At 51.3% G+C, this 23714-nt stretch overlaps 1 protein-coding gene across 2 annotated transcripts in view; it reads right to left on the bottom strand.

Moving 5' to 3' along the window:
* GRID2IP (Grid2 interacting protein) overlaps nucleotides 1-19001 on the bottom strand; it is a gene marked incomplete at both ends in the record, with an annotated part of 35667 nt that extends 16666 nt beyond the window's left edge. The window contains 7 exons of one of the 2 annotated variants that reach the window (XM_080940567.1): nucleotides 1672-1855; nucleotides 2076-2170; nucleotides 2975-3044; nucleotides 4544-4629; nucleotides 4807-5055; nucleotides 14189-14343; nucleotides 18609-19001. In XM_080940567.1, coding sequence (XP_080796693.1) covers nucleotides 1672-1855; nucleotides 2076-2170; nucleotides 2975-3044; nucleotides 4544-4629; nucleotides 4807-5055; nucleotides 14189-14343; nucleotides 18609-19001 — 1232 coding nt within the window. Of the gene's footprint in view, nucleotides 1-1671; nucleotides 1856-2075; nucleotides 2171-2974; nucleotides 3045-4543; nucleotides 4630-4806; nucleotides 5056-7707; nucleotides 7743-14188; nucleotides 14344-18608 lie in introns of those variants that run through there. The other variant, XM_080940568.1, reaches the window with a different exon arrangement.
* Between the last annotated feature and the right edge of the window lie 4713 nt (nucleotides 19002-23714).

The following is a 23714-nucleotide window of genomic DNA, read 5'->3' as shown; positions in this document are numbered from 1 at the left end:
GGGGTACAGGGGCGGGGAGCGCATCACTCAGGGGTGGGGATGAGGTGGTGGTTCCAACCCCCCCCCCAGAATTCAGCCCACACCCTGACCCCCACCCTTGAAAGACAGAGCAAAGAGGGCGGGAAAGCATTCTCCAGAGACAGTCTGCTCTGATTCAAGTCGCAGTCTGGGCTGGGGATGTTAGCTCACTGGCAGAACATGTACCTAACATTCCTGAGGCTCTGCGTTCTGGTAATCCTACACTACCACCCAGAAAATGTAATAGTCAAACCCCAGCCTTGCCACGTATCAACCAATTGAGCTCTCTCAAGTTACTTAACCCCTTTTCCTTTCCCGGACTGTAAGCCAGAGATAAACATAACATGTACTGGGCTGGGGAGGTACCACAGTGGGGCAAATGCTTGTCATGGACGTGTGAAGAAATGAGTTCAGATCCCGAGAACCCCCATAGAAGCCTGACACCACGGTTCAAGAATCTCTAATCCCACCACATCCCTGGACGATGGGAGGCTGACACAGACACCCTGTTTCAAACAAGGTGGGAAGGCAAGAACCCACACTCAAAGTTTGACCTCTGACCTCCACAATCAGGCCCATGAGATACATCCGCACACAAGTAAATGCAGAAAGTACAGAATACGGCTGTACGTGACCTGTTTAAGATCAGGGGATGGTAGAAGCTGGTGAGCTGGCTCAGCAGACAAACTCACTGGCTCCTGTGGGTACTGTGGCATGCATACTCCCATATGCAACAAACAAAAACGTGTTTTTAAAGAAAGATCAGGGGATAGAGGGGAGGGACATGTTATTATTGTTGGTGTCCCTTTTACATGGGATAAAGTTACAAAGTTCACTATGGTGAAGATATATTTGCAAATATATATAATTGCATGTATTTGTAAGTATACTCAAACCTAAGACCTCTGAATTGTACAAGTCGGTGCATGAACTGTGGCCAGAGAGAAGGCTCAGTGATTAAGAGCATTTGTGCTACGCCTGCAAAGGACCCAGGTTCAGTTCCCAGCACCTGCCTGGCAGCTCACAAACTCTAGTTCCAGAGGATGTGACGCTCTTTAGTGGCCTACATGGGCACTGCATACATGTGGCTCACTTATGTGTAGGCAAAATGCCCCCACACACAGTATTTTAAGCTAAAAATAAATATATGACTGAAGTGTAAAGCGTGTGAATTATATTGTATCGAGATCATTTAAACCAAACTTACATGAATGGAAAGGAGGAAGGATTGCCACAAGTCATGATAACTGTAGCTGTGATTGATTACTTGATTGGTTTTTAAGATTCCAAGAACCCACTGAGGTTTCTTGATATCCCATAAACTTTCCCTGCTGCCTCAATTTGTTCAATGCTGTTCAAATACATGTATATTTGCCCAAGGTGTCAGAGTCCAGATTTAGCTGGACACGGTGGCTCTGGCCTTTAATCTCAGCACTGAGAAGGCAGAGGCAGGCTGATCTCTCTGAGTTCCAGCACAGCCAGTACTACATAGGAAGACTGGGTCTCAAACAGGAATAAATGTAAAAGTTGAGGTTTGTTTTAGGGCACGTCAATTGCGTCCCCCTTCTACTAGCTACTGTCTTCCTTCTCTCCACGGGGAGAACAGGATTGCGGTCTTTAGCTGAAACTTGGGTGGGGCACAGACAGGGGCACCTGTGCTGGAAGAAGCTCTCGAGAGCCCGGCAGACTCCATAGCGCTCGGGAGGAGTGAGGAGGTGGTCCAGCTGCTGACTGAAGGTCCTCCCCTGGACTCGGATACTGGAAGGCAGGATGTCCGCCACCCACTGCAGCGAGGTGAGAGCTGACGTCCGGGTCGGGGAATCCAAAGAATCTGAATCTGCGAGGGACCACGGGCAGGGGAAGGCACGGGTGACCCGGAGTCACCAAAGTAGCTGCAGTTTCCCAAACAGCTGGGGTCAGCAGCCTTGTGAGCTGGGGCGAGCAATAATGCATTGAACAGCTTTTGAACGCTGCGGGTTGGGCTCTATCGCACCCCCTGGTGGCGTCCCTGGGAAGCGACCAAAACAGTCCAGGGAACTCTGGCTTGACAGTCTCACCACTGGCGAAAGGGACCGGTCCTTCCTCTACCACCAGCGTGGGCATAGCGCCACTGCCCTGCAACATGGACACCACCTTGTCGTGGGAGCAGTTCCTGCAAAGGAGATGGCCCAGGAGGGCCTGCCAAGTGAGCTCCATCCATCATGGTCACCCAGCAAGTCCACTGTGACCCCAACTTTCATATAAGTTAAGATCTTATAAGGTAGAAGCCCCAGGCTTTGGGCAGATTTGCCTGCAGTTGCCTTGGATTGGCATTCCTGGGCATAGAAGGAGCTATTCCTATGTCTCCCTAGGCAGGGCTCCCTTCCAGAGCAAAACATAATCAGTCCTTTCTGTTATGCGTCACCAACATGTGGCTGTAATATTTTCTGGTGGGAAGAATGGACCAGAGGTACTGGTGAAGTGCAGGGATGGGTTCAATTGGAGTCCCACAACCATAATCCCAGCACTCGGGATGCGGAGGCAGGAGGATGTGCAGAATTTAAAGCCAGTCTGAACTACATAGCAAGTCCAAGTTGCCTGGGTGACTAATCAAGGCCCTGTCTCAAAACAAAAAGTTTAGGTGGGGCTGGGGGCCAGGCATTATAACTAACACCGCAACCCAGCACTCAGTGGAGGCAGGTGGATTGTCATGAACTCAAGGCAGAGCGAGGCACTGTCTTAAATAAAATAAAACACTGAAGATGTAGCACGGAGATTGTGTTTGCCTACTACAATACCTTGTGTTTGATTCCCCAGTATGACAGGGGAAAATGGCTTTCAGTGGAAGAGGGATAGACACAGAGGTCATAGGGCACAGGTCAGAAGGGCAGTGGGGCCACTGGTAGTGTGCCAAGAGGCAAAAGTCTTGGGGGATGGCTCATCACCAAGATCACAAGACACCTTAGGGGCTCCTGACCTCATGTCCAATCCGTTGAGGAAGAGGATCCGGTCACCTGACTTGAGGGAAGCATTTTCAGCCGGGCTGCCTGGAGGAGAGAGAGGGGGGCTATGTAGTCAGTCAACCACCATGTAGTGGACTTGGATGAGAATCTCCCCTACTGAACCCCGCCGTGCAAGCCAGGTAACCATTCTGTAGGTTTACAGGTGAGAATCAAACGCTCAGCGCCATCTAAATGCTTTAGTGAGTATGAAAGCTTGCTGCCAAGTCTGACCGAGTCTGATCCCTGAGCCCGACGTGGAAGAGAGAACACACTCCTGCAAGTTGTCCTCTTACCTTTACACACACACACACACACACACACACACACACGCACGCTCGCATGCACCAGAAAGCACATGTGTGGTCCTATCCTTCCTCCTCAAAATAAGTAAGTGCAATTTTAAAAGAGAGATGGCTCAGTGGTTAGAGCACTGACTGCTCTTCCAGAGGTCCCGAGTTCAACTCCCAGCAACCACATTGTGGCTCACAACCATCAGGGTATCTGATTCCCTTTCTGCTGTGTCTGAAGTCAGTTGACAGTGTTCTCAAATACATAAAATAAACAAATCTTAAAAAAAAAAAGAACACGACCGCAATGATTATACAACCTTGTGAGTGCTAAAAATATTTAAAAAAATAAAAGAAGCTCAGGAAAGGACTCAAGTTGTAAACATGCATTTCACATGCAAACCAGCTGATCTACAACCCACACCCTGAGCGTCTCCTCTAGGGAGCCAGAGTCTCTCCTCCTGCTCTCATGAGCTCCGGGCCAGGACCCACACAGTCAGAAGGGACAGCAGCCCAAGAGCCCTCTGACATTATCCAAAGTCACTGTGATGATTAATGTCAACTGGACAGAATCTAGAATCACTTAGGAGACAGGCCTCCAGGCACAACCGCGTGGGACTATCTAAATTATGTGGGGAAATGTCTTCATCACGTCAAATGATGTGGGGAGACCCACTTTAACCGTGGGCAGAGACACTCCCTGAGCGGGAAGCTGAATGGAGGCTGGATTGCGTAGTAGAGTGAAGGCGAGCTAGGGACTGGCCCTCACCACTCTGCTTGTTTTTCTTTCATTTTCATGTGTGTACATGTGGCATGCGTGTGTGTATGTATATTCTCACGTGTGTGTGTGTGTGTCCGTGTGCACGTGTGTAGTGGTTGGTATGTAGAGGCCAGAGACTGAGACCACCCTCTATCGATCTTCCACCTCGTTCACTGAGGCAGGGTCTCTCAGTGAAACCCGGAGTTCACCCAGCTTGCTCTGGGAGTCCCAGTTCCTCCTGCAAGGCTAGACTTACCAGAGGTTGTCACTCCTACCTGGCATTTTATGTGTTCTAGGGATCCAAAATTCGGCCCCCTTATGACTACTCAACAGTCTCTCTAACTATAGGGCAATCTCCTGAGCCCTTACTCTCTGCTTCTTAACAATGGATACGTTGTGACTGGCAGGTATGCATAGCATTACCAGAGAGGGCTTCATCAGGGTTTGTCACCTCACTCCCAATCTTAGGGACCCAGGAGAACCTGTCCATCCCTCACCAGGCAGGACAGATTCGATCCAGACAGGTCCATGGCCGCGCAGAGTGAAGCCGAAACTCTTGTTACCTTTATAGACTCGAACAGTCCTGTGGGAGGAAAGATGGAACTGGATCTGTCTCACCCTGAGAACAGAGGACTAGGGCTCAAGGGATGGACATATCTCATGTCCTTGTCTTCACAAATATCCACTGCTCAGGACTCCGACCCAAGCTTGGGCAACAGCAGATCCCCACCCCCATCGCTGTCACCTGCAAGCCGCGTACCTGCGAGGACCCCCAGGGCCAGTGCGGCCACCCAGCAGCGAGGTTGCCTTCCGAGGGGGCGGCTCATCCGGACGGCGCGGCGCGGCGCTAGCTCGCGTGGACACTAAGAGGCGCTCCGGACGCTCCTCGCTGCGGCTCCGGCGCAAACGCTGCGCGCCCTGCGCCCTCCGAGCACGGCACAGCTTGCCCAGCAGACCCTGCGACACCACTTCATCGAAGCGCGCCCGGTGTTTCTTGGGGATGAAGATCCTGCAAGGCGAGGACCGACCACCTAGTCAGGCGCGGTCCCTGGCTGCATTCCAAAGACACCTCCTAGTGGATCTTCTGCGTATTCCCAGGGGTGACCAGGGACATTTTCATTCTCCCCTTCAGTGAATAGACTTGCATTCCCAGCTGTCCTACACCTGGTCCCATGATTGCTCAGTAGGTAGAAACGCTTGCTGTCAAGCCTGAAGACTGAGTTCGATTCCCCGGAACCCACACGGTGGAAGGAGAGAATCGAATATCCTAGACTACACCAGGGGCGTGGCATCCTGCTTATCCTACCTTGCGATTCTGTATGGACTGTTTCCTGTTATCCTAACCTTTGCAGGGCCTTCCTGCTCCCAACCCAGTCTATAGAGGTGTTCCGGCTTCTGTCTGTCTTCTATCTGTCCGTTCTTTGTTTCCGTCCTCTTATGTTCTTGCATCTACCTGGTCAAGCCCCAGATAACGCTTCCCTTCTCTCTCCCTTCTCATTTCCAGGTGATTGCTAGAGAAAACTACAACAGCCATCCACGAGGTGTCTGACTCCCCTCCGAGAGTTCTCATACTTCCGGTTCTCCTCCCTTTTTTCTCTGCCAGCCCTGTCCACAACCGCTCCATTGCAAAAGTGAGGACAATTACCATCTCCAAGTTTACGACTGAGACATTCTTATTTTTCCCTTTTAATATTTTTAAAGGAGTGGTTTTTATCATTTTTAAGCGTGTGCGTGTGTTTCCAGTCCCCTGTATGTGTTTAGTAAACCTCTGCTCACTTGTCCCTGCTAGAGACTGGGCTCAGCTATGGAGATCCTGCGGTGTTCTCCAAGGTGTCAGCCTGTACAGGTGGTGGAAGGAGACTTAGCTCTATGCAGTGTCCACACCCTGGGATGAGTCCTTGAAGCCTCTGAGTCTAGGAGCTCTCCAAAGCCAGAATATGAAGTCGGGCTATAGGGCCACAGTGATAGAAAAAACAAAAACTGGCACTTAAGAAGAAAGTGTGTGTGTGTGTGTGTGTGTGTGTGTGTGTGTCTGTGTGTGTGTATGTATGTCTGTGTGTGTCTATGTGTGTGTATGTGTGATACAACTCCATCTCTGCATAACAGCTTCAGTTAACACCCCTGTGAACTTTCCAACCCACTGCAGAAGATTCTAAGGCACAGAGAAATCTGTAACTTTCCAGGGGGCACAACTGGCTTCTGAGAGCAGAACTCGTGGGTCATAACACTAGAAAGAACTTCCTGGCTGTGCCCACAAGGCTCTCTTTCCCGTTCTTTATATCAGTAGCCAATGAAAGGGCATGGTGGGGAGTCGGAGCGAGAGAAGGCTTGGTATGCAGCTGGAATACATCCTCCCCTGAACTGGATCTGTAGCTATCCCAGCCCCGTGGATAAAGTTAATGAAGCCAGCCAGGTAGAATGAACTGCCTTGTGAGACAGAAGGAATGTAGGTCCTTCAGGAGGGCTCATGCTAGCCCCGAACCCAGGGAGTTCTGCTTCAGATTGGATACTCCTGGTGACCAGAGTCTCCTGAGACTGACTCTCCCATCTGCCTGCATGGTCTTGGGCCTCTCCTTATCCTCCTGCCTCACGTCCAGGCAAAGGATAGAGACTGCCTACCTTATACCCCCATTTCAGGCCCAGGCTCTGCAAGGCATCAGATGCGAGTTCTAACCTGGACAGGGGTCAGGTGCCCAGTACAGTTTAACATCCAACAGCAAGAAATCAACGTCCTGCTTGCTATGTGGGCACCAGACTGAGTCACAAACTGGGGAGGTAGAAAGTCTGGTGGCTAGTTCTCTGCTTGGCATCCTGGAACTTGGGCCAGAGGCCAAGGCTGCCTGATGAGGCAGACACCCTTCCTGGCTGGCATGAGTCTTCCCTGCGGCTCCGTCACGGTCTGGCCCAGCCACCCCAGTCTGGCACTGCTGTCTGTTAATTAAAGTTGGCACAGTCAGATGCAGGAGGGGTGAATTCATTATAGGGACATATCATTGCTTTTTTGACTGTGACAGACCAGCATTAGGTCTCCAAGGCTCTTGTACCCTTACTAAGGCCCAACAGGTTTTCCTGAGTTCCAAGGATTCTTCTTAGGAGTCACAAGTCTAAGCCTTTCATTGGGTCACTGCTGCTGCTGGAACCTCTCCTAGGACCAGCCCTTGTCTGTGTGTACCTACTCCAGCCCAGCTCTCTTCTCTTAGCCCTTGATCTCCAGCCAGGAAATGTAGAGACAGGAATGGGAGCTTCAGAGGCAGCAACCTGCAGTTCCCGACAGTGGTAAGGTCCTGCCTTCCAAATTCAAAACTGGATGCGATGCGCTAGATTCTCACTCAGGGCATGCGACACCCCCGTTCTTGGTCCCTTGTCCTATCCTGTGAGCCAATGCAGGAAGGTTGACTTTTAATCCTAGCCTTTCACTTCATCCCAGGACTCTGGCTGTGAGCGGGTCCTGGGTACCCAACATCACAAAACCTCACCTTCCACATACCCACCAGTTTATTCCCACTGTCCCCAGTTTCTGGACTCCGCCCATTTTCAATAGGTTGCCCACCCAGGACAGGGAACCCCCTCCTGATATCCCAGCCCCCATCCCCCCCACCTCAAGCTGGCCGGATGCGGGGCGGGAGGTTCCCAGGAGCGCAGAACGCGATGGGGAAGCTACCTAAAGTGCCGAGAGAAGCCCTGGTCCTTCCCCATCTGGATCCGCGAGGCAGGTGCGCACCGGGCAGCGGGTGACGGAGCCCGCGATGGCAGAGAGGGCGCCCGCTATTCCACGCGCCTTTGCTGGGCGAGCCTGCGCGGCCCCTCCCGGCCAGTCCTGCACCGTGGGCCCCATGCCCGCCCATTCTTGGTTGCTCCGCCCCACCCCGCCTCTTCTCTCCCTGCCGGGGGACCCTTCAATTAGCTGGAGCATCCGGAGGAGTGGAGATCCGCGTGATTCGAGGCTATCAAGCTCCTTCCTTTGGCTCTCCACCGTATTCCCTGTCCAGAAGTCTTGTCTGGGATCTCTGGCCCAGCGCCCTGGTCCCCTTACAATGGCTGCAACACTCCTACAGCCAAAACCTTTTTGAAGAACTCCCTTCTGCAGTGCTTGGGAAGGCCCTTGCTCAGAACTTCTCGGGAGCTGGCCAGTGCTGAAAATACCCTCCCTACATATCCAGGGGGAAGCTAGAGAGGAGAGAGACCTTAGAATACTGCGGCCAGGGCCACAGAACGCACTTCAGAGCAGTGGATGGCTATGCCAGGGTTTATGGATTCTAGGGGAGATGGAAGTTCCCCAGAGGTTTTGAGGTCTTGGTAGCCAAGGGAGGAGTGATGCTAGAGCCAGCCCCCAACCCCAAAAGGTGCAGGATGTGAGGAGAGGCAAGGGTGTGTGTGTGTGTGTGTTTATTTTTCAGTGCTGGGCTTGAACAAAAGTTTTACACGCTATTCAAGAGCTCTCCTGAAGAAATTCAACCCCGTGCCTTTCTCCAGGCCGGTCTTGAACTCACTCTAATCCAGGCTGACCTTGGATTCTCTTTCCCTCTCCCTTTGCCTTCCCCTCCTCCTTCCCCATCCTCCTTCTTCCCCTTGCCTGGGAGTGTAATTCTCATCCTCAAAACGGCTGACAGCAGAGCCTCGACTGACCCATCGTGACAGAGGTGTCCGTGGTCTTGCTTGCCGGCATCTGTGCCCTAGAACCAGCCACACCCAAAGGCTACAAGAAACCGTCCCCTGTGCTGACAACAGAGAGGCGGAAAGCACTGGATGAGGACATTCTGCCTCAGGGCCAGGCCGCCTCAGGCACAGAGAAGTCCCTGCATGGGGTGGGGGAGGTGGTGGGGGCATTTGGCCAGGTGACTCAAGACAGCACAGGGTAGACGCCAGGGAACAGGCGATTTGTAGACTTGTCTACCGTGCCTGCCTTGGTGAAAGAACATTATCGAAGATGGTTCGAGAACAATCATTCTCAAACAGAGGCAGCATTGGGCCCACCTCTCCCCCTGAGCACATTTGGCACAATCTCAAGACGTCTTTTTTGGCTACCACAAAATGACAGCTGGGAGAGGGATGTGGTGTTGGCATCTAGTGGGTAGAGGCCAAGGATCCTGCTTCTAAGGAGTCCCTGTGCACAGGGTAGCTCCCACACAGAGAAAAGGGTAGGACCCCAAAGTAATATTGGAGAAAAAGAGACCCTCCATATGGGAGAGAAACACTACCTGATCACATTCTGGGCACTTCCACATCATCAGCACACACACACACACACACACACACACACACACACACACACACACCATGGCTGTATTACACATAGGTTTTTGGTTTTTTTAAGGTGTGCACATGTGCCTTATGCGTGTTGCATGTGGGTGCTGCTAGCCAGCTTGCTCTGAGCCCCCCCATCTTTAAGGCCAAGTTTACAGATGGTCCATTAACAACCAACAGAGCTGGGAATCTGAAGTCTGGTCCTCACCAACCTCCAAAAGCACTGGAGCCACTGAGACCTTGCTTCAGCCCTCATATGTAAATATTTTTATTTCTGGACACAAGGTGTATGCTGGTCTCAGAATCACAGAGAGCCACCTGCATCTGCCTTCCGAGTACTGGGATTAAAAGACCCATCATTCCTGGCTATTTTTATTTTTATTTTACTTATTTGAGGAAGGTTCTCATCTTGTAGCTCTCTGGCTGGCCTGGAATTCATTATGTAGATCAGGCTAGCCTTAAACTCACAGAGATCTGCCTGCCTCTGCTTGACAAATACTGGGATTAAAGGCATGTGCCATTATGCCTAGTATATCTGTCTAATATATATGTATATTATATTATAATTATATACTATATTGTATTACTATAATTATTATATTATAATCTTTATATGTACTTTATACTATATTACTATAATATATATATACATATAGTGTGTGAGTGTGTGTGTTACCCTTGCCTGAGTATGTATGTGGAGGTTAGAGGTCAACAGATGTCTTCTTCAGTTTCTGTCCACCTTATATTCTCTCTCAGACAAGCTCTCTTCCTGAACCTGGAGTGAACAGACTAGACCAGACAGAATGACCTGTGAACCCCAGGAATTCCGTCTCCATCTCTCCAACATGAGGGTCACTGTACTCTGAGCCTGGCTGTTACACGGGTGCTGGGGAGCCGTAATCAGACTTTCATGCTTCCAGAGCCAGCACATTGCCCATTAAGCTGCCTCTCCTGTCCTATTATGCTGTATAAAAAGTTTTTGTGGGTGGTACAGGGGGTCACACTCAGGTGTGACCACACCCAGGAAAGAACTCTGCCACAGGACTATCTCTTGTTTTTGTTTGTTTCGTTGTAATAAGTTCTCCTTATGTAGCTCAGGCTGGCCCTGAACCCCATAGGTAGACTCAAACTAGCAACTCCAGTGCCTGAGTGTTGAGCTTACTAAAGTGTGCAGCCCTACTTTTGGCTCCAAGAGCTACATCATGGTGTTGTGGAGTGGACCTTATAGAAGGAGTCCTTCTTCCTGTGAGCTCACCTGCAGGGTTTTCCACCAGGAACCCTGTTGGGAACACATAGGACAAAGCAGCCCTCTTCCTCAGGTAGTCTGCAAAGATCGGTTTACTTGCTCAGGCTGTATGTTACTGAAGACCTGGGACTTCCAAACCCCACCTCAGCCTTTCCTCCCCCGAAATGACGTTCCCCCAACCCCCACTGCACTTTCTCTTCCCTCATGGACACATCACACTTTCCAAACTGCCTGTCCTGTCCTAATTAGAAAGCCATTTTAACCACCTAATCAGACTGAGAGTCCTTGGGGGACAGACACAAATTAGGTTCCAAGTGGCAACAGGAAATGCTCTTGTAAAAGAGCGTGGTGCGTCTGTGCGCTGTGGCCACAAATTCAAGGGCTGCATTGTCCCAGACAATAGCCACTCCCTGTTTATGTATATTAAGAACTTAAAGTGTGACAAGGGAAAGCCAGATAAACTGTGTGTGTGTGTGTGTGTGTGTGTGTGTGTGTGTGTGTGTCATACAGTGTTACATGTAGCCCAGGCTGGACTTAAATTTGCTGTTGCCTAGGATGACCTTGAACTTCTGGGCCTTCTACCTCCACCTTCCTAATGCTGAGATTACAGGCATATACCACCATCTGTGGTTTTGTGCAGTGCTGAGAATCGAACCCAGGGCCTCACTATGTGACCCAGACTGGCCATAAACTTGCAGTCTTCTTGCCTCGGCCTCCCAAGTGCTGAGGCTCCTGGTGTGTGATCACCTACTTACATTTATGAAACATTTGACCATATTAAATAACCACATGGCTACTGTGGGAGAGGCCTCACAGTCTCGGGCTGCAGCTCCCCCTCTCTCTTCTGACTGGGCCATTGCGGCCACTCCCAACTCTACCCCTATCTCAGGCCACACTTCGGTGCTCTGAGTGGATTCTAACCGTCATGGGGAGATTATTTATTTATTATTTATAGCCAGGGCCTTGATAAACTATTCAGGCAAGCTTTGAACTGTGAAACCTCCCAAATAGGTGAGATTTCAGGCGTGGTTCTAAAGAAGGCTTTACATACACACGCACGCGCGCACACACGTCATCGTCATCATCATCTACCACCTTTTGTCTATTCATTGGCAGGCCAGGATGCCCCTGCTCTTGCCTACTGTGACCAGACACTTGGCCCTGAACTCTCTGGGGTGACTGACTTTCCAGCCCCCAGAACACACTTCTGGACCCCTCTGAGGCCCAACTTTCTGAGGTCTAGAGCTGACACCTGCTGAGTCCCTGCCCTGACTCTGGGTTAGCAATGGCTTGCCCCTGAACTTGGACTCGGATCTCAGAATTAGCTTGCTGCCTCTGTGATACTTTCTTGTCCCTTCGAAGACTTCTCCTTTCGAAACTCTGCACCCAAATCCTCGGCATCCCCAGAGCCCAAGTACACTGTGGGGACGCTGACAGCTGGTCAGCTCCGGGGAGGAAGGGAGGTGTTGGAAATTCAGAGACGTTCAAGGGATGGTAGTGGTGGGGAGGCGTTGCCTGAAGTCCCCGCTGCCATGTTACCCTCCCTTGGGAGCCCAGCTGGGCGCCGCCCCCTCCTCCAACAACCTCCCCAATTTTCCTGTCGCATTTGACACCCGCTGGCGACACAGGCTTCCCATTCATCCTCCCAGCAGCGCCCCAGGGAAGCAGTGGGCCACGGGGGCATCCGGGAGTGTCCAGGGGTTCCCGCTTTTTCCAGGATCTAAATCTAGACTGCCTCCTCCCGTCCTGATCCTCAGCTGACAGGGGGCTGTCCAGCGCTTGGGGACCAAAAGCAGAGAGGCAGACGCCGCCGATGTCCCAAGAGAGGTAGCGGGCGGAGACAGAAGCCCCGCAGCACCGAGGTGAAACCGGGAAATCTGAGCGATTCTCCCGCTGAGTCTGGCCTGGAGACAAACGCACCAACTTCCCTGGGGGCAGCCGCGTCCTCCCACAAGCCCAGCCCTCATGGAACTGGGCAGAATAGAGCTCTGCCTATCTGTCACCTCCCCAGGAAGTCCTCAGCCCCCTGCATCAGCTCCGCGACAAATTCCGCTCTAGAAATAACTTTTTTTTTTTCTATCCAAAGCTTTTTTCTTCTCCTCAGCCAGAGTCAGTCCCCTCACTCACCCCAGGCAGCTCATGGTGGCCTCTTTCGGTGGCCTCCTATGCGTTTCGCTGCAGAGTCGAGATGCTGAGCCCGGGCTGGTGGGGGCGGGGGTGTGTTGGCCAGCCCAGTCCCTGACATTGGCCAGGCCCAGAGGGAGGGGCAGACCGCGGGGTGAATGGCAGCGAGGGGAGGGGGCAGACTGAGCCCGGAAAGGGGGAGGGTTCGGGCAAGAGCCTGGAGAGAAAGCCAAGCAAGACCCACAAGCCGACTCTGAAAAATCCCAGAGGTTGTCTGATCCGAGCTGTGTGCACAGGAGGCCCTCGATGAGGGAGGCCAGGGATGGCGAGGCCAGGGATGGCGAGGCCAGGGATGGCGAGGCCAGGGATGGCGGTATTCCTGGCTCACCTGGAGTCTCTCCAAGCCACGACCCAACAGGAATTTCCTCAAATATGCTTGGAGGGAAAGCTAAAGAGGTGTTAGTGCACAGCTAACTGGGCCCAAAAGCCTGTGGCAGCCATTAATTTGCTCTGTGAGCCCCCCAGTACCTCAACTTAACTATCTGAATGGAATTAATTTGGTGACATAGTGTCCTTCAAGGATCTAATGAAGTCCTTGGCACACTGTCACCATCATCACAATTATGATCACCACCACCGCCACCATCATCAAACTGATATCAAAGAGCCTTAGTGTAGGGACAGGTAAGATGGCTCAGTGGTTAGAGTGCTTGCCCAGCAAAACACAAAGACCTTTGTTCCACCCACAGCACCCCCCCCCCCCACTACCACCAAAGCCACATGCAGTGGCTCTCTGTAACTCCACTATTGTGATGGGGGAGGGGCAGAAAGGTGGAAACCTAGGGCTCCCTGGGCAGCCAAGCTCCAAGTTCAGTGACAGACCTTGTCTCAAAAAGATAAGGTGGGGATGGCTGGGTATGGTGTCAGATAACTTTAATTCCAGAACTCAGGAGGCTGAGTCAGGTTGATCTTCGTGACTTGGAGACCAGCGTGGGTTATATAGCAAGGCCCAGGCCATCCAGAGCTATACAGTTAATACCCTGCGCGCGCACACACACACACACACACACACACACACACACACACACTAAAAATAAAAAGAGGTCAGTGATGGTGTGGTTCACACATGTAATTGTATCATTAGGAGGCTAGAGCAGGAGAATCTTGTGTTCAAGGCCAGCCTGGAAGATGTAAGACCCTATCAAAAAAAGAAAGAAATTAAAAAAAAAAAAAAGCATGGGGTACCAAGAAGCAGAGAGCAGGCATTGTCTGTAGGATTGTGTCAAGACCCACAGTTGACATTCATATTGTGCACCAAGCTCATCACAGTATGGAGCTGAGAAGATCTTGGTGTTCTGACTGACTCCTGCCATCTTGGCTTTATCTCAAGAAGTGGTCCTTCACAGGCCAGCATTAAGCTGTCCCTTCTATCAAACACAACCGCAGTGACAGGCTTGCCTTTGTTCCACAGCTCAAGACTGGATCCCGTGTCCCACTGGGCTTTCCCATCCTGCCATCACAGAAGTACCTGAGGTTGTCCAGGACTGGCCCCTGGGCCTCACTGGGCAGGACGAGAGTGAGGGTCCACACCAGCTCGTCCACCCGCTGCTCGGCAGCAAACTGCTTCAGTGCAGCGAACAGCTGCTCCTTGGCTGTTGGCTGATCCCCCAAGATGTCATCTACCTGCAAAGAGAGGGTCCCAGGTAAAACCACGGAGTTCTCAGCTTACAGTTCCACAGGACGGCTGACAGCAGAAACATTTCCCCACCCGACCTTGAGGCAGAGACTTTTTTTTCTTTTTGTTGTTGTTGTTGTTTGTTTGTTTGAGACAGGTTTTCTCTGTGTAACAGTACTGACTGTCCTGGAACTCAATTTGTAGACCAGGCTGACCTTGAACTGTCAGAGATCTATCTGCCTCTGCCTTCCAAGCACTAGGATTAAAGGCGTGCGCCACCGCTGCCTCAGCGAGATCTGTCTCTATTAACTATTTTACCATCTGCATTTTTGTATCCAAAGAGCTTAGGTCCCAAAAGCTGGTGGAGAAAGAACCTATAGGGAAACCATTTGTGGAAGAGACATTCACCCAAGTGCTACCAGATCATGATCTGTACCCAGGGACAGCCGATGCTCTTTTTTAAACATTCATTTGCATGTTTGCATTTGTGGAGGTCAGAGAACCATTTGCAGGAGTCTCTTCTCTTCTCTCGTGTGGGTTCTAGGGATTGAACTCAGGTCGTCAGGGCTCTCAGTGAATGCCTTACCCGCGGAGCCATCTCACCAGCCCAGGAACAGCTATGCCAACAAATCAAAGGACTTGGAAGTGCTTAGAAACGTGCCCGGCACTCACTAATTGCTACTTACTATTATTATAATGCCATGTTGGTGTTCCGCTGCACAGTACTGTTTGCTAAGGATTCCCACAGAGTGCACTCTGACTCCATAGCTGCACTCTAGAAGGTGTGCCCTGCCATGACTTTAACTCTCTGTGTCCCAACTTTATCAGCATGTTCTTTCTCTTCACGCACATAACTAGCCAAAGTTAATAATGGAACATCTATTCAGAGGGCTGTGGGGGGCATTGACACTGGGCGTGCAAATGAACTCAGTGTTCCTGGAAAGTAGCTTGTTAATATTCCTAAAGCTCTCTCTCTCTACCTCTACCTCTCTCTCTCTCTCTCTCTCTCTCACACACACACACACACACACACACACACACACACACACACGTTTTTGTTCCTGTTCTGAGGATGGAATCCAGGGTCTCCTCATGCTAGGCTAAGCTACATCCCCATTCTTCCGAGTGTGTGTGGCGTTTACATGTGTTCATGTTTGTGTGCATGTGTGTGCAACCAGGAGCCAGAGGACACCACTGGGTGTTTTCTTCAGTGGCTCTCCACTCTCATGTGTCCCCTTTTTATTTTAATATGGTCTCAGCTCTCCAGGCTGAGCTTGAATCTCCACTGCAGCCCAGGCAGGCCTTCAACTTGTCATCCTCCTGCCTCTGTCATCCTTCTGCCTCAGCCTTTGGAGTAGCTGAGATAACAGGTCTGAGCCACCAGACTGAGTTAATTTTCTCTTCCTTCTTCTTTCTTTCTTCTTTCTTTCTTGCTAGCTAGCTTGCTTGCTTTTTCTCGACAGGTTCATGCTATGTAGTCCCATCTGGTCTCAAACTCACACTTAGTATCCTCCTGCCTCCACTTTCCAAGTGCTTGGCTAACAGGCACATATCACTGCAGCTAACTGCAGCCTGTTCTTTCATTCAGTGATCTGCTATGGGTTCAACCAGCATTCTTTTTCTTTTCTTTTTAAAGATTTATTTAATGTATGTGGTTACACTGTAGCTGTCCTTAGACACACCAGAAGAGGGCATCAGATCCCATTTCAGATGGTTGTGAGTCACCATGTGGTTGCTGGGATTTGAACTCAGGACCTCTGGAAGAGCAGTCGGTGATCTTAGCCACTGAGCCATCTCTCCAGCCCCCTGCTTTCTTAAAAGGAAAAAAATACATAGTGCTAAAGAGACAGCTTCATGGCTAAGAGTTCTTTCCTTCCAGAGGACCTGGGTTGGGTTCCCAGAGCACATTTTGGACAGCTCCTCAGCTCCTGCTACACCAACTCCAGAAGAGTCCCATGGCCTCTTCTGGCTTCCAGGGATACTGCACAAACAAGGTGCACGTACTCAACCAATATACAATGCACATAAAAAATAATAGGTCTTTTAAACTTTTACTGTTATTGTGCATGCGAGTGCATGCTATGACCCAAGCATGGAGGTCAGGGGACAACCTTGTGAAGCCAGTTCTCTCCTTTAGTCTGCTTGCCAGGATTGTTTGGTGTGTGCCTCTTATACACTGAGCTATAGTAAATGTCCCCATTGCTTTCTAGGTGGTCCCGCCAGTGCCTGGAGCGGGCTTTCTAGAGAGTGAGAGTGGAGAAGATGAGCTAGCATTAGCAGGTGATATGGAGACCACTCCCTGCGTGTTTCAGTCCTAACACAGTGACACTTGGAGGTATGTCACGGTGTATATATATGCCCATCAGCTCCTGAGGCTTCTCTGACCGCAGTCCAGCTTCAAGTTTGGGACCTGACACACATCACACAGCAGGTACTCCTCGCATATTTATACTGCATTTCCTAAGGTCCCCTGCTCACCCTGTTGCCTTCAAAGCAGTTAGGACAGTCGGTAACACCAGCCACCGCTCCACCCCCCTCCACACACACACTTTCGACACTGCAGGGGTTGCAGCTTTGGAATCAAAGCCAGCAGCAACAGCCTCATTTCAAAAGAGTGTGTGGCTATCTGCAAGGATGTTTTATGTAAGAAAGAGGAAAAAATAGCTCCCCCTCCTGGGGCCCAGGCCACAGGATGGTTCTGGTGTCAGTTATTACCCACAAGTTCCCAACCTACATCCAAGCACTCGGCTCCATCACGGGACGCTAATGGATTTTCTATTAAATATCAGCGACTTGAGCAAAAACTGGGGCAGGTGCAGTACAGGTGGAGCCTTCGGGGTGGGGACTGGTTATTATAAACTAGTGGGGGTCCACAGAGGTCATCTCTTATTGGAACCTACCCACTTTGGGGGAGTGCTTGGTAAGTCCCAACTGGAGCCCACCACTTCACATACCCCTCCCCCAGCTTGGCTAAAAAAAGATTTCACTAGAGCATCCCTGACTGCCTGGCTGAGTCCATCCTTACCAGTTCTGCTTCCTGGGCAAGCATGTATGCCCGCTCTGCCTTACTGGGGGATCTAAGTGGCTGCTTTTTAATTCTTCAGGAGTTAGATGGCACAAGCTTCATCCCATCAAAATCACCTGGGATGGCAGCAAACATGACTTGTTCAATTTCTTCCTTCCTTTCCCCTTCCTCCTCCTCCTTGATCTCTGCCCCCCAATTAATGTTAAGAAGAGGCAAATGCATGTCACAGCATGCAAGTGGAGACCAAAGGACTCTAGAGCAATCTCCCCCTCTGCCCTCCCCCACTGCCCCTTTCAACTCTGAAGTTTCATATTGAGATGGGGGGTGGGAATCTTACATGGTCATCAGCCATTTTGGAAGACTGTTTGGACCACTATAGAGAACCTTGTGTGGTTGGATAGTAAACCTTTTTAGTTTAGCTTCTGAGACCTCCCCAAAATTCTAATGGTCTTCCTCCCCCACACACCCACCTACCCAGGGCCAGGGTTCCCTTCTATGGAGGACAAATTCAGGAATTCAAATATCCTCATCAAGAAGTAGAAACCAAGTTTCCAGGCTTAGCATCCAGGTGATGTAGAGGTCCCAGAGAATTCTCTGGTCACACACAAGTTCATCCTTTGATCTGCTGGAGCCTAGGCCAGATGAGGGGCACCCGTCTGTCTGTCTGCCTGTCTGTCTACCCACCTATCATGTGTCAATCTGTCTATTTATCCATCTGTCATCTATATACCTATGTTTCATCTATTGATCTATCTACCTGTCTATCAATCATTTATTGCCTGTTTTTATTTACCTATTGATCTGCCTATTATCTGGTTGTCTGTCCATTTATCTGCCTGCTGTCTATCTACTTATCTGTATAGATAGCATTTGTCAAGCATCTATTGCTTTATATATCATCTGTTTACTGTCAGTCAATGAATCAATCACCTATGAATCATCTATTTTGGAGGCAGGGTCTCACCATGTAGCCCATGCTGGCTAGGAACTTGCTTTGTAAATCTTCCTTAAGAATTTTGCTCGCCCAGCACTTGGAGGCAGAGGCAGGCAGATCTCTGAGTTCGAGGTCAGCCTGGTCTACAGAGTGAGTTCCAGGACAGACAGGGCTACACAGAGAGACCCTGTCTTGAAAAACCAAAACCAAACAATCAACCAAACGACAAAACATTCAGACAAACGAACATCAAAAACTTTGCTAAGCTGGTCCCAGGGTTGTGCCCAGCCCCTTCCTCCTCCGGGACGCTTTACCTGGCAGTTGAACTCCTGGGCCTTGCGCCTGCGCTCTCTGTGCACAGCATCTGGTCTGGGACCACCAGCCAAACGCAACAGTTCGCGGCCCAGCGGGAGGCTGCGGCCAAATCGCGGAGTTAGCCAGGCTGTCAAGGCTGTGGGGCCCCCCTCGGGGCCAGGGAGCACACCCAGACTGGGTGGCACTCGAGGGCAGCGCCGTGCCAAGCACACGAGCTGCTCACGGCTTAGACCACCCACAGCCAGGCCCTCCACTTCCAGGATCTGATCCCCAGGCCGCAATCCCCCGGCGTGCGCGCTGCTTCCTTCAGTCACCGCTATGACAAAGCAGGGGCCAGAGCCGCCCAGCTGGAAGCCGAAGTCCTCAGGCCAGCCTTGGTTGGTGACTGGCATCTCTGCAGTGGCGGTTCTGCTGGAGAGAGAGGAAGAGGGACAGAAGCCGGTATGGCTCAGTCTGTGGAGGCCTTTCTAGGCCTGAGTTCCTCTGCGACTTTGCTGGACACAGCAGACAGGTGTCATATCCCACCGAAGCATCATGTGCTAGAGACACACGCGCGGCTTTTAGGAAGAGGGCAGAGGTCAGCTGATTTACTCCCTCAGTGCTCCTGGGGACATACTAAGACGGGTGTGGGGGTAGGGTAGGGGTGGTCTCGGATGACATCACCAATCTGGGCTGTATAGAGAAAAATTCACCCCTTCTGTTATGAAAGACAAATAGTATTTATTTGAAGTCTTAATTTGGGTTTGTTTTGTTTTGTGAGGCTTGCTGAAAGAAGGGGCTACCTCTGAGCCTCATTGGGGGGAGCTACCTCTGAGCATCCCATCTCCTCATTGGGGGGGTGGAAAGCAAGTGATCTGCCTCTGAGCCCTTTCTTTCTGTTCCGATATAGTCTCATTAAGCTGCTCAGGCTGACCTAAAACTAACTCAAGGCAGGCTGTGGGCTTGTGATTCTCCTGCTTCACAAGTAGCTACAATTGCACGCCTGCACCACCAGGCCGGGTTCTCTTTGTATTCTTTGATGAATGAGGTCACTCACACCTTGGGCCAGGGGGTGCTTTATCCTCTGGCTTCTATGAAACATCCATTTTCCAGGGTTCTCTCTTCGTAACTCTTTTCCATCTGCCAAAACCTCTCTCAGTTCCAAATGGACCATATGCTTTAGAAACCTTTTGCTTTGGAAGCAGAAGGGGCTGTTCCAACAGGAGGGGCGGTCCCAACAGGAGGGGCGGTCCCAACAGAAAGGGCGGTCCCAACAAGAAGGGTGGTCCCAACAGGAGGGGCGGTCCCAACAGGAGGGGCGGTCCCAACAGAAAGGGCGGTCCCAACAAGAAGGGTGGTCCCAACAGGAGGGGTGGTTCCAACAGGAGGGGTGGCCCCAACAGGAGGGGCGGTCCCAACAGAAAGGGCGGTCCCAACAAGAAGGGGCTGTTCCAACAGGAGGGGTGGTCCCAACAGGAGGGGCGGTCCCAACAGAAAGGGCGGTCCCAACAAGAAGGGGCTGTTCCAACAGGAGGGGTGGTCCCAACAGGAGGGGCGGTCCCAACAGAAAGGGCGGTCCCAACAAGAAGGGGCTGTTCCAACAGGAGGGGTGGTCCCAACAGGAGGGGCGGTCCCAACAGGAGGGGCGGTCCCAACAGAAAGGGCGGTCCCAACAAGAAGGGTGGTCCCAACAGGAGGGGTGGTTCCAACAGGAGGAGTGGCCCCAACAGGAGGAGCGGTCCCAACAGGAGGGGCGGTCCCAACAGGAGGGGTGGTTCCAACAGGAGGGGCGGTCCCAACAGAAAGGGCGGTCCCAACAAGAAGGGTGGTCCCAACAGGAGGGGTGGTTCCAACAGGAGGGGTGGTTCCAACAGGAGGGGCGGTCCCAACAGGAGGGGCGGTCCCAACAGAAAGGGCGGTCCCAACAAGAAGGGTGGTCCCAACAGGAGGGGTGGCCCCAACAGGAGGGGTGGTCCCAACAGGAGGGGCGGTCCCAACAGGAGGGGTGGTCCAGAGCCAGGCTAGGCTGATGGGGCCGCCAGTCATCCCAGTCTACCAATAAGACAGCAGGATCTCCAGCTCAAAGCCAGCCTTGATAACTTAAGAGTTTGCCTCAAAATAAAAATATTCTCACGCATGGCAAACACACACAAACTTATTTATTTTGAGAAAGGCTCTTGGTTCTCTTCTGTACATAAAGCAAGCTGGCCTTGAACTTGCAGCAATCCTCCTGCCTCTGCCTCTAGAGTGCTGAGCTTACAGGTGTGAGGCACTACAGTGTGCTCTGCCCAGGCTGGTCCTGAACTAACTCCCTAGTCCTGCAGGCTTCAGGCTTTGGATTCCATACTTGAGGGTATGGTTGGGGTTTCCCTTTGAACCAAAGCCTTTCTGCTAGACATTAGCGAGGGATGGTGTGACTGATGTGGGGTCTCTAGGATCCTGGCTCTAGAGAAGGGAGAAGTTATCTGTCCTCAGAAGCGGCCTCTTGTGTGGGCTGCAGAGATGTACTGGGAAGACCCACACGAAGGGACAGGCTAGTCTGGCTGGAAGAATTTGAGTTTCTGTGTGTAGGGGTAGACACTCCTTATAGGGCTTCTGTGTGGTGGACATGTGATGTAAGGCCCATATGCGTGTTTCCATGCACTTGTGCAGGTGAGTGCATGTTGATAAAGGTGTGATGTGTGTAGAGGCCAGAGAAAATCTTGGGTGTCATTCCTCAGGCACTGCCCTCCCCCGGTAAAGACACAGTCTCTCGCTGGTTGGAACTCCTCACACAAACCAGCCTGACTGCTTATTTGCCCGTGTTTCTCCTCCTCAGCATGTATACCATGCTCTCCCTGACCCCAGTTCTAGGAACTGAACTCAGTTACTGACTGAGCCATTTAGTCAGCTGTCTTTAATTTTAAGACAGAATCTCAGTATGTAGTCCAGGCTAGCTCTGAACTCACAGAAATCCTCCTGACTTTCGCCTCTTGAGGCCTGGGTTTGTCTCTTGGAGGTCTAAGGGCTCCTGATGCTGGCTTAGAGAGACCCTTGCAAGCTTTTTAAAAATGTGTTTGTATATGCACATGCATACATACTTGAGAAGTCTGCAAGAGTGTTGGGTTCCCCTGGAGCTGGAGTAATGGGCAGCTTGTAAGCTCCCAGATATGGAAGCCGGCAACTGTAGTCTTCTAGAACAGCAGCAAGTGTTCTTACGCACCAAGGAGTCTCTCTGGCCCTAAAAGGCTGTGTGTTTTACTTGCCAAGGAAGTCCAGGCTGGTCTCAAGTGCACTGTGTACCTAAGTGAGCTTAAACGCCTGCCCTGTCTTCTCAGTTGGAATTATAGGCATGCACCAGCATGCTCATATTTGCCTTAGCATACCGTTTTGTGCCAACCTGCGGATGGAATCCAGGGCTTCGTGCATGCTAGGCAAGCCCTCTACCAACTGGGCTACATTCCCAGCCCAGGAAGGCTGAGTTTTGAGAGCCCTGCACCCAGATGTCTTTCTGTCTTCAGTGGGGTCTTGGAGACCTGCCTATAGGAGTCACCTCAGGGACTCGCTCTCCAGGGAAGCAGCTCTCCCCAGGAGCCTGGGGTGTCAGTGCTTAGAAACTGGAGTGTTAGCAGGGAGAAGGTGCAAGCTTTTTAGTAGCTTGGTGAATTAGAAGAAAATGTCCTCTAGGTGATAGGAAGTGAGATGTCTTGTGTCACTTGTCACCCATGGACACCTTGAGAATTCTTCACAATGGGCAGGGTAGAAACTGTTGCAGCCTGGGGCTGGCGGGGGTGGCCCTGTCCATCCTGAGCCTACGAGTAAAGGGCCCCTAGTCCATCTCTGCTCAAGGCTGATGTGAACCATCAGGACATTTCCTCTGTCACTTACCAGAATGTTGAGCTCCTGCAGTACAATGGAAACAGGTAGGGGATGACATTACCTCATCTTAGGAGTAGTCTGAAGTCAGTTCATGTACCACTCTGCCTGGGATCTCAGCTCAGAGTACCCACAAAGCATGCATGAGACCTTGGGCTCCATCCCCAGTACCTAATAAACCAGGCACAGTGGCACATCACTGCAATCCTAGCACCTGAGAAGTGGAGGCAGGAGAATCAAAAGTTTAAGGCCAGCCTGGACTATGTAGTGACTTCAAAGCCAGCCTGGGTTGCATGAGATCCTGTTTCACATAAAATAAATTAACTGAATCTGTGGGAATGAAGCTCAGCTGACAGCGCTGTTGCCTAGCATCTGCAAAGGCCTGGGTTCTATCCCCAGAATCAGGTCAGGCCTGGTGGCACAGGCATGTGAGTCCAGGGAAGAAGCAGGAGGACCAGAAGTTCAAGGCCATCCTTGGCTACATAACAAGTTTCAGGGTAGCCTGGGTTATAAGAGACACAGTCAGAGGGGGAGGGGCAAAGAAATAGTAAATCTGGCCTAAATCACTTCCTGCCTAATCTGAATGTAGGAACAGGTAGAAGCCCCAGCAATCATTTACATCCCCCCATCACAGGCGGAAGGAGGTTTTCTACATATCCCCAGACTCAGAAAGCAGTACCCGCACAAGGCAAGCCAATCCTAACCCAAGGTTGGCCCTGTGAGAAACTGCAGAGCCACGCCCTTTCCCCAAGGCTCTAGCCACAGAGCTTTTTTAGACCATCCATCTGTTTCAATAGTGACGGACTTTCAGTCTAGGTAGCACACGCCTATAATCCTGGCACTTAGGAGGCTGAGGATGGAGGATCACGAGCAGGAAACCTGCCTGGGCTACAGGAGCTTGTGGTGGTTTGTGAATGCTTGGCCCAGGGAGTGGCTCTATTAGGAGGTGTGGCCTTGTTAGAGTAGGTGTGGCCTTGTTGGAGGAACTGTGTCCTTATTGGGGTGGGCTTTGAGAGCTTCTTCCTAGCTGCCTGAGGATGCAAGTCTTCCGGCTGCCTTCGGAACAAGATGGACTCTCAGCTCCTCCAGTGCCGTGCCTGCCCGGACCCCGCCATGCTTCCCGCCATGATGATAACAGACTGAACTTCTGAATCTGTAAGCCGGCCCGGATAAAATGTCGTCATTTATTTGAGTTGCCTTGGTCACGGTGTCTTTTCACTGCAATGGAAACCCTAACCAAGCCCCGGCCCATCGCAGGAAAACAAAGAGCT

The sequence above is a fragment of the Micromys minutus genome, assembly GCF_963924665.1.
Source record: "Micromys minutus genome assembly, chromosome: 29".
Lineage (NCBI taxonomy): Eukaryota > Metazoa > Chordata > Mammalia > Rodentia > Muridae > Micromys > Micromys minutus.
Note: the sequence above shows the minus strand (reverse complement) of the source record. Positions and strands in the feature narration are given on the sequence as shown.